Here is a 10,903-nt window from a genome sequence, read left to right as displayed (position 1 = left end):
CGTCGTACAATCCCAGCCATCGTAGTCACCTCCACACTCCTGACAATCTCGTGCTTGTCGTGAAACAAGCTTCGAATTCGACCCAGAGGCCATTGCCCCCGCGGAGTGTTGTGATTCATCACCAGAACGATGTCGTCTATTGAAAGGTTTTCCCTTTTGTCATGCCACTTTTGCCTCGACATGATTGAACGTGGGTATTCTTGCACCCAGCGACCCCAAAACTCGTCGGCCAGAATTGTACCGCCCCATAACGGCGGCGAATGTAACTTTCGGTTGGCGCTGTCACGATAAGTGGCAGTCCAATGCTCGGATTGATCTTCAGCAAACGATTCGGGGTGAGGGGCAGGTCCTCTTCAGCTTCCAGTGGAACGTCGGTCAGTGGCCTCGAATTCACGGTGTGTTCGATCTCTGTAGCACCGTATCGAGAATATCTTCATCCAAAGGCTTCTTGGGGAGGAGTGTCGACAAAGTTCTTTGAACGGAGCGTATCATCCGTTCCCAAGCCCCACCGAAATAGCTTGCAGCCGGTGGAACCGTATCGCTTGACGTCGCTACGACGCGCTCTTATAGTAAACGGACCAAAAAAGTCTACTACCGTATGAGCAAAAGGTGGCTCGTCGACTTGAAGTCTGCACAGCGGCAGGTCGGCAGGACAAACCAAGCACTTGCTCAGGACTTGACGTGTTGCCACCCGAGCATTAACGATCCAAAATTTTTGACAAATAGAATTTAGCGAGTGATTAACACCGGAATGGCCTACCTCATTGCAGTGGTTATCGTTGATCAGCAGATATGTTAGATGGGATGAGTGTGGAATAATTGCCGGGTGTCTCGCTTCATAGCTCATTGTGGCGTTTTCCAATCTTCCTCCCACTCGTAACACACCATTCACCAGTACTGGATCCAACTTGTAAATGGGCGACGCCTTGTCGTTTGGAGGAGACCTTCTATTCGCCTTTATCCATTGGGGAAACGTGCTGCGTTGTACGTATTTCACAAGCGCGTTTTCGGCATCTCGTAACTCCTCTGCAGTCAGTGAGGCACTTGAAAATTTACACATTTCCTTTTGCGATTTTCTTTGGAGGTACTTACGAACACGCAAGATCCAAGCAGTTGTGACGTCTCAACGACGAAAAGTATTCTATGAACTGGTCGGGTCGTGCTTTATCCGTTGTGGTAAGAAATATTCCAACTTCTGTGGCAAGGTCAAAACTCTTGTAAATCGCTTCGTGGGCAGGTTCCTTTGCAAACAAATTGGGCCATTTATCTGAGCTCATTTTCAAAAACGAAGGCACGTCGTGCCACATTCCTGACTTGAGAAATGCTTCTGTCGTCATTCCACGCAAAACTTGATTAAGTGGGTAGGGACATGTCGCCAGTCGTGCACATACGTGTACCGCTCAATCTGGGAAAAAACGATTACGCGAAAATACCGGAAAAAATTTGCTGTCGGCGTTTGATGACTGCGGTACGATTGAGGAATTCGTCCAAAACACGCAAGGGCAGTCTTCTAAACAGAATTATTTTTTGCGAGACAACTTCACAGGAAAAAAAAAAAAAATGAAGTTGAAACCCAGACCGGGTTGAAACCAACGGGGAATCTTCACGTCGTGAATCAACATTAAACCTGATCAACATTAAACCGGAAATCATCATCAGCAACGTCCCAACTGATCCCAAGGACTCTTTCCTGCACTGGACCAAGGAAGCGTGACATCCTGTACTGCTTTAGTCCTTTCTTCGTGTGGCACCGATTCCAATACTGCTTTGCTCGTTGATATCCATTTTGTCAATTTAAAACCACCCTTTGTCAACAGGATTTGCAGGTCCTTGACCAATGTTATCCCGGCCGTGTCAACCGCGGCCGTCGTCAAACAATCATTAACATAGAAGTTGTTTCGGACGACACTTGCCACTCGCTGATCAAAGAACTTTCCGTGCTCTTTGGCTGTTGCACAGCTCGGTGACGATCGCGCTCTGAATAAATGTACTTTCATCCGATGGGATGTCGGCGTCTTAGACATGTCCCCGCCCGGCCACCACAAGAACCTCAGTGCATCACGGTCTGGCGGAGATACCAGCACCTGATGGAACATAGCCTCTACTTCGGCTACAATTGCAATACACAGACGAGTGAATTCACCCGAGCCGGTCCCTTCATTATTCTGTCATTTAACGACTGACCTTGGCGCAATCGTACACGATGCGAACCTTCTCTGGTTTCTTCGGATTAGTCACCGGGTGATGTGGGAGGTACAATATTCGATTTTTGTCGCAACTTGATCCTCGGGGATTTCTTCGGCGTACCCTTTGTCCAAGAGGACCTTCATGTTATTCACGTACGTCTAGTACATCGCCTGGTCGCTTAGAAGTTGTCGTTTCAGTCCCTTTTTTAAGCGACCTTGAGCCATAGGCAAGTTGTTGGGCATAACGTTGCAGCTCTGCTTCCAAGGAAGAGGAAGTTGATAGTGGTTGTCCACAAACTCAACTGATCTGGTCATCATGTCATAAGCGACGACATCTTCACGAGAGTACTTCATTCCAAACTCTGATGCCTCTGCAGGTCGACTCCACGCGAGTGCTTTGCAACCTTCTTTTGGTGGCAATCTTGCCTGGTGCTACTGGGATCCTGTTCACCAGCACAACCTCTGGCAGATAAAGACTTTCCCCTCCTTTTAAGGGCATAACAGCGAGTGACACTGAACTTGTACCAACATCCACAGGTTCGTTGGTCGTCATGGTTCTCATTTGAAAGCGTACACCTGCTTCCGTTGTTACTTGTAGCTGCTCGGCCAGCTGCCGTTCACAAAACGTCCGATTGGATCCTGAATCGAGTAGAGCATACGTTTCCACTTCGCATTTTCCGTTACTGACGCGGGGTCCAATATCGAGATAAGCGGGAGCACGTTTCAACATTTCTGGCCCCGACGAGGAGTACATACAGTCGGCGCTCGTGCTCTGTGTAACGCTTGGTTTCTCATCCATTTGAGATTTTTCTGTCCACTTCGAGTGTACCGCGTGGTGTTTGATGCTACGACATCCGTCCTTGCCGCACTGCGTTGCACTACCGCAATCGCGAACCATGTGTTGCGATCCCAGGCATCGATAGCACAGCCCTTGGCTTCGCACCAACTTCCATCTGTCATCGTACGACTTTCTTTTGAAGTTGTTGCAGTCTTCAAGCTTGTGTGCTTTGTGACAGAACAAGCACTGATTTGAACTTTTCGGAAATTTTTCGTCCCTTTGGGCTTCAGTCGTGTCATTGCAAACCGTCACTCGTTGCCATTTCGTCGCAACATTAGATGGCCGGTCTGCGGTGTTCTGAAACAGACATCTTCCAAACACTGCATTAGCTTCACGACTTCGCTCAATTACGTAGCTAGCGAAGACCCTAAACGTTGCGACACTACCTGTCCTGAACGCCTAGTGAAACGGTGACCCACCTTTCCTGAAGCTTGCATGGTAACTTCTTGGCGACCGAGAGTCGTTATATCATTCAACTTGGGTGTGTCCGTCAGGCGATTTTCACAGCGGCACACGATTATGTGAGGTTGTCTATACCTCTCGTATAATTCTCGTTGATCATTGGATGCTTCTTCCCAAGCCTCAAATTCGAACTTAGCGTGTTCAAGTTTTCGGTTTGACTCCCTCTCAGCCAGTCCGCGCTCGTGTGCGGATTTTCTTTCCTCGAGCTCTCATTCTAGCTCTATCTCGCTTCTACTTCATTTCTACGCTCTCGCTCTTGTCGAGCCTTGACTTGAGCGAGCTGCAGCTTTACTTTGCTCTCTTTTAATCCATGACTGCGAAGAGAACTCGTCGTTGAAGCAATGCTGCTGGGTCCAGATGTTCGGTGATACGAACTTGGGTCCATTACAATTGGTGCCGACGTACTACAGCCTCGAGCCTCGGATGTTTGCTCCACCCATTGATTCACTCTATCGCCATAATTCGGTTTGTCCTCGGCAAGATCCATGCTTCCATCCACCGAACGACCAAAAAGTTCGCAAATGTCGAGTTCCCAAAAAACTTACCGTCAAGGAAAGTTGGAATACGAAGATCGAAAACAATGTTATGCAGCACACTCGGGCAGCGCTTACCAAACTGCCAGTGCTCGTACAGTTTAGTCAAAAGACGCGCGTCACGCAAAATAACGCGGTTTTCTGTAACTCAAGATTTGTACATTACACGACTAAAACACAGCGCCACACAATTATCTAGCAAACTTACCGAACTGTGACGTAAGGTAAGCCTTAACTTCTTTGTGCATTCAAATAATGAGAGTTAATTATATTAACCGCCTCCCTACTTGAAAATAATCTACAAAAACAGCAGATTAAACAGAGCACATGCACCACAACCAAACACAACAACTCAACTAACGAAAAGAAAGCCCGCCATCAGACCAAGTGGCAGTGTAATGACACACAAGGCAGTGACGTATTACGTAGGCAAGGCCAGCACCCTTAATCAAAAATGGCGGCGAGAATGTTTGTTTTGTTTAACTTAGTTATTACTTTATTCAGCTGAAGATGCTCAACATCTCCCATAACAATATAGAAGACCTTGGGGCGGTTGATATAGCAAACTGCATACGAAACATTGAACAAGTGGATCTGAGTGTATGCGGCCTGACAAGTGTTAATGCCGAATATCTGTACGAGACTATCAAACTCTTGAAAGACCCGGTGAGTGATTTCATGTCCGTCCAAAAGAACAATATTTATATGTGTCCATCTATCTGCAGGTCACAGAAATCACAATATTGACTACAGTTTGCTTGTATTTATGTTTGTATTGCAATAAATGCGCCCAACATGCACGAAATTGTCAACATAGAATAGGTGAACATTGCTGCCCTTTTAAAAAAGTTGATTTGTTTTACGTGGGTAGCATTATGACGCAAAACAGCACAAAGAATTAGGCATGGGCAAATTTGAGTTAATTTAGCAAATTAAGTTGTTTTCAATTAAAAACATTCTGTCACGATGCATTCGTGCTCTACTAATTTGCAATGTCTATCATGTAATAAGGAAGCTAAGAAGAAGCTGCTGAGGAATCTCGCATCGTCGTATATGGGGAAAGCAACCAAAGAGTCGATATTTCAATGTTGCAGCTGGGCTCATGAAGTAAACGATGAGGAGTTAACTTCATTCGTGTCCTCCTTACTCCCTGATGTGATCAACTTCAGGGAGTCATCGCTCCTCTCGACCGACCTCGAGATTCTCACCTTCGTGATTCAAAGGAGAAGCAAACCGGTGAGATGTGTTTTATGCAATTCCGAACCCATAGCGGAAATCCTGAGTGGGACGCAGGAGACTTTTCCCAATATTTTGGTTTAATTTTGGTTGTAGGATAGAGATCCTCGATTGCCGTGTAATTTTTTGTATGCGATCAATTCTACCTTTTATTCCATTTGCAGTTTGTAACAGTTTCATAGCAAGCATATAATAAATTAGAATAGACACGATTCAAAACTAAATGCCTACACGGCTCCACCTTATTCAATTAGAATCAACCAAAAAGGCATTAAAACAACGCAAGACTAACCAGATTACAATGGATATACCCACACAACATTATAAGCTCGCACAAACCAAACACGAGACAAGTTTTCACGCATGAATGCACCAAACAGAAATCATACCCTGTTCTCCCCGTTACATTCCGACCCCTAAATAATAACCACATATTTATTTACAATCAATAAAACAGCAGAACAAACATTAAACAACACCACACACAAGTCATGCTGCCTCCAGGAGACAGATCTTACGCACATCGCGTTTAAACACACCACGCGCAGTACGAACACACACTCTTCGAACAGTTCCTTCCTTGTCTTGGAAGACCTCTTTAATCATTCCTTTTGGCCAATCACCGCGTGGGGTCTGGTTGTCAGCAATTAAAACTAAATCTCCAATAGCAAGGTTTCGCGAAGGATGCATCCACTTATGACGCATCTGGATTAAAGGCATATATTCGCGCATCCAGCGCTCCCAAAACCGATCAGTCAACATCTGCGCCATGCGCCAAGATCGACGGTAACCATCTGCCTTGCAAAAAACTCCAGGAGAGAGGGAAGGATGAAGCGAATTGATCAACAATCCATTTGGTGTGAGAGCCTTTAAATCCTTGGCATCGTCACTAACTGATGTTAACAGACGATTGTTCAGTATACGTTCTACGTCACTTAGTAAGGGCGTCAAGGTATCATCGGTCAAAGAAGCGCTCCCAAGCAAAGCACACAGAAACCGTCGCACTGACCGGATGATACACTCCCATATTCCTCCCTGATGACTGGCCGCTGGTGGGTTAAAATGCCATTTCGTCCCAACTTGCAGCAAACTTGAATGGACATGATGTTGATTCCATTGACTGATTCTTTCCCGAAGCTCCTGCTCTGCACCGACGAAATTTGTTCCGTTGTCGCTAAACATATCAGTCGGGACACCACGGCGACAAGTGAAACGACGAAATGCGTTTATAAACGCCGAGGTATCCAGTAACGGTAATACTTCCAAATGCACTTCCCTTGTGCACAAACACGCAAAAACACAAACGTAGCGTTTAACTTGACTTCTTCCAAGCTTCACAAAGAGAGGCCCCATATAATCTACACCAGTACTTGAAAACGGAGGTTTTCCAATTGTAACCCGCTCCAGAGGCACCTGCCCCATTATCTGCATCCCGGTTTAGCACTTCTTAATTTGCACAAAATGCATTTCCGCAAAACACTTCTCACCGCAGAATGTCCTTTAATTATCCAGTACTTGAGTCTTAAAGAAGCAAGAACATGAAGAACCTCACCATGTCCTTCTCTAATGTGGCAGTCCATGACAAGCAATTCAGTGACATGGTGCCGATACGGCATGATGATTTGATGCATACGTTCTTGGTCCAAATTCGCTCGTTGCAGTCGTCCTCCAACATACAGAACAACCTTAACGCGACACGGGTTGAGAGTACACAAATTAGATTTGTAATTGGGTGTAGTAGTATGGTGTAAAGCTTCTGCAAAACTCTCATAGTTCGATAAACATCTTACATCCTCCGGAAATGACTCACGTTGCACAAGTCGAACAATGCTCAATGTAGCACTGGTTACCTCGTGGGTTGTAAGTTCCTCAACTTCAAATGTTGGTCTTCTATCCCCTCGGCGAGAAAATTTCCAAATTGTCCACCGTTTAAAACGCAGCAAACAACGCTACCGCCCTCTGTAGCCTTTTGAAACACGAATAGCGAAGCAGCAAAAGATGAAGCACATCCAGAGACGCAATCGTGATGTACACACGTCGTTGTTTCTTTATCTCCAAATCGTCCTGGAATAAACCAATTTCCAAATCCGGCCGGCTTGGCCAAAATTTCGCGTCTTTTAGCAAGAACTCCGGTCCTTCAAACCACGTCCGTACATTACCGTATTCCTTCGGCATTACACCGCGCGAAGCAATATCCGCCGGGTTATCCTTCGTACCAACGTGATGCCACTGTGAAGGCTTCGACAACTCATGAATCACAGCCAGATGGTTGGCGACAAATGTCTGAAATCTTGTGAAAGTGTTGTGAATATAGTGCAATACAGTCAACGAATCGGTCCAAAACATCACGTTGTCGATGACGTAATCCAACTCGCGCACCATCGTATCACCGAGCTTCGCTGCAATGACAGCGGCTACCAACTCAAGCCGTGGAAAGGTAACGGGCTTAAGGAAATGACTCGGTTTTGCCGCAAACTAATGAAATACTGACATGACCAACCGAGTCAACAAATCGAAGGTAGCACACTGCACCATATCCTAAATTACTAGCATCCCCAAAGCAATGTAATTGTACAGAAGTAAACCCTAAAGGTTGCCTTAAACAACGAGGAATGTGCAGGTGCTCCAACAGAGGCAGTTGTCTAAGCCACTCTTCCCAATGCACTAATGCATCTGAAGAAAGGGGGTCATCCCATCCCAAGCTTAAGTTACAAAGATCCTGCAGAAGGCACCGCATGGGCAGAAGAAAACGCTGAATGAAACCTAAGGGGTCATACACTTGACTCATCATTGACAAAACCCCTCTACGGGTATATGGCTTGGGTGATATGTTTACTCTAAACCCAAAAGAATCCTTAACTATGTCCCGTCGGCCACCCAGTGTACGACCAACTAACTGGTGTTCAAAGTCTAAATCAAGAAAGGAAATGTTGTGGTTTGAGCCAGGAAGTGACTCAAGAACCTCTGAAGAATTGCTTACAAATTTAGTCAAATGAAAGCCCCCCATATCCAATATTGAGGTAACTTCCCTTACCAAGGTAATTGCTTGCTTCGTGGAAGCGACTGACACCAGCCAATCATCAACATAAAAATTGTTTGAAACACTCTTTGCAGCATCTTCACCAACAAGATGGCTGTTATCCGACACGGTCCTTTTCAATGCAAAACTTGCACAGGTGGAAGAACTTGTTGCTCCAAACAGGTCATTTTTTTGGACCATCATTTGATAATCACTGGTGGCTTTGTGAAATCACCTGCATGCCACCAAAGAAACCGCAGAGAGTCACGATCCACGGGGAGGACTCTAAGCCGATGAAACATGGCTTTAATATCCGCTATAATTGCCACAGGGTCTTGGCGAAAGCGTAAAAGCACACCAACAGGAGAGTTGGTCAAATCAGGTCCGCGAAACAGATTGTCATTAAGAGATGTTCCTTGGAACGTTGCTGCACAGTCAAATACAATGTGAAACTTCTTCCCAGTGGCATGATGAGGAATCTACCACGTTTTATCAGTACGCTTCAGACAATCATCCGGAATCCGACGAGCAAATCCATTTTCAGTGTAATCGGCAATCTTCATTCTGTTAGCGACGCATAAGGTTCTTTAGTCTCCTCTCTGCCATACTTCTATTGTACGGCAGCTTTAGGTTATCAGACTTCCAGGGCAGGCTCATTTGGTAATGTCCATCCACCAAAGTGGTCGTGCTTTCCATCACAGCAAGAGCCCGCTTGTCCTCCAATGAGTATGTGGGCTTATGACCTCCCTGATCCATGAAGTCTCGTCCAAATATTTTATCAAGTTGACCACACAATTAGTCTGTACAAAGTTTACTGATGCTTGAGGCTTTCCCCTGGTACGTTCTGTACCAAACAGACACCATCCCAGTGGTGTATGTAATGCATCAGGTTCTCCATGACCTCCACGGATAATCTCTGTACATTCGTGAACTTCAGGCAGATCAGCTGCCAGCAATAAATCAACCCCACCATCACGAACCACAGGTAAGTCCAAATGGCTAATGTGTGGGTATCTTAAAGTTTCTTCGCCAACAGGAATGCTCCCAGCCAAACTGGGTAATGTCGGAACAACCATAACATCAGCTAGGTCAAAGGCGGCATCAGCGTGTCGTCCTACGCCATGAACTGAAAGAGCCACACAACAACTATCAACTTGCCACTTAGCCCAAGCTTATCCATTAGGCGAGAAGAGCACAGGGTCTTATTCGCACCATTATCCAAAAATGCATATGTAAGTACACATTTATCCGATGTAACAGCACATACCTTGACAGGCACTACTTTCAATCGCACATTAAATGATCGAGCAGTAGCTGTTGAAGCAACGACACCGACCCGTATCTGGGTCAATGGTGGAACTTGGGCTTCGCCCCTTTCGCGGTGGTCCCAATGCATTGTTAACCTTGCTCCAATGCAGTAGTGCATGATGTGACTTGCCACAACCCTTCACTTCGCATGTATCTTCAGATGGACATGCATCAATGTAGTGTCCAGCCCCAAGGCACTGAAAACACAGTCTGCAACGCCGGGCCAACAGGTATTTCTCCTTGAGGGATCGTCCTATAAATGACTTGCAATCCTTTAAGCTATGTCGTCCACCGCGATCTCGACATTCCATCAACCCTTTACAATGATGTCCATCAGACACAGTGTTCGTTACAACCGTAATGAACACACTTCGAGATTGTTTACCAATCTGGTTCCTAACCGATGTCTTTGAAGTGTCCCGCACAAGGTATTTCATCATTGGCGACAGAGTGTCTTCACATTTAATTTCCAGGAAATTAAGCAAAGTCTGGAACGTTGGAGATATTCCTTTAAGTCTAAGTTTCGAACACTTCGCAATGAACTGCGCAATATAATCCGGTGGCATTCTTCGAGCCACAGCCTCCAAATTCTGTGGCAAGTCCAGCGTGTAGCGGCAACTCCATCTTCCAAACAATTTGTAACTTTTGGCTGCCTGCGCACGAAACATTTGCAAACCTCGGAAGTCATTTTCTCGCAGCTGGTTCCTTCCTATCAGTTCGTCCATATGTGCACGAACCACCAATTCAACTCGTCCATGACGTTGGTGAAGTATTTTCAATGCTTCAGAATAGCCCATACCAGATGGCAAACTTTTGCATTCCACAATATTAGATCTTGCACGTCCAGTGCAAAATTCATAAAGGTAACTAAGTTTTTCAGAGTTACTTAGGTTCGTTTGATTGATCTGAAGATCAAAGTCGTTCAGGAGTTTGTGATAGTTGTACCGGTCACCATCAAACATCTCTATGGTCAAGCGTGGCAAATTAAAACTTTGTTTAATCATTTCAGCAAAAAACACCATATCTGAAGTCGGTCGGGTACCTGATAGGCCTACTGCAGGGCCAGGAGTTTGGTTCATAGGGCTTTGATCAAGAGTCCCATATTCCATGTCAGCATTTCTCCCTTTGCCTGAAATATTAGCTTCGGTTGGAGGCAAAATACCAGTTTCCTACCAGGACGGCGGCAAATCTTTATGCGCCTCGTCCAATTCTAACAGTGGACCCAACGAGTTTGATGCGACAAGCGGTGATTCATGATCAGCACGAACATTTATAGATGCAGCATTAACATGTGATCTTTCTAGTAGAGAAAGTGACGTTG

General features: G+C 45.6%; 1 protein-coding gene across 1 annotated transcript; it reads right to left on the bottom strand.

Annotated features, from left to right (window-relative positions):
- Positions 1–5,744: 5,744 nt before the first annotated feature.
- Positions 5,745–10,544, bottom strand: LOC145907021 (uncharacterized). Its single transcript, XM_082994461.1, has 8 exons — positions 9,611–10,544; positions 9,090–9,388; positions 8,883–9,021; positions 8,510–8,701; positions 8,290–8,447; positions 7,209–7,700; positions 6,743–6,940; positions 5,745–6,680 (listed from the first exon to the last, which is right to left on the bottom strand). The coding sequence occupies exons 1-8, from the start codon at positions 10,542–10,544 to the stop codon at positions 5,745–5,747; spliced, it is 3,348 nt and encodes a 1,115-aa protein (XP_082850587.1).
- Between the last annotated feature and the right edge of the window lie 359 nt (positions 10,545–10,903).

Source organism: Ascidia mentula, chromosome 6, assembly GCF_947561715.1.
Source record: "Ascidia mentula chromosome 6, kaAscMent1.1, whole genome shotgun sequence".
NCBI classification, from domain to species: domain Eukaryota; kingdom Metazoa; phylum Chordata; class Ascidiacea; order Phlebobranchia; family Ascidiidae; genus Ascidia; species Ascidia mentula.
Note: the sequence above shows the minus strand (reverse complement) of the source record. Positions and strands in the feature narration are given on the sequence as shown.

What these genes read in the sequence shown, in the direction of transcription:
- LOC145907021 (XM_082994461.1), bottom strand. Translation starts at nt 10,544, where the DNA reads ATGTTTGATGGTGACCGGTACAACTATCACAAACTCCTGAACGACTTT. An exon ending in GTTTCTTTGGTGGCATGCAG is followed by an intron (nt 8,448 to 8,509) that starts GTGATTTCACAA and finishes ACCTGTTTGGAG; the next exon opens with CAACAAGTTCTTCCACCTGT. An exon ending in TCAAAAGGCTACAGAGGGCG is followed by an intron (nt 6,941 to 7,208) that starts GTAGCGTTGTTT and finishes TGTCGCGTTAAG; the next exon opens with GTTGTTCTGTATGTTGGAGG.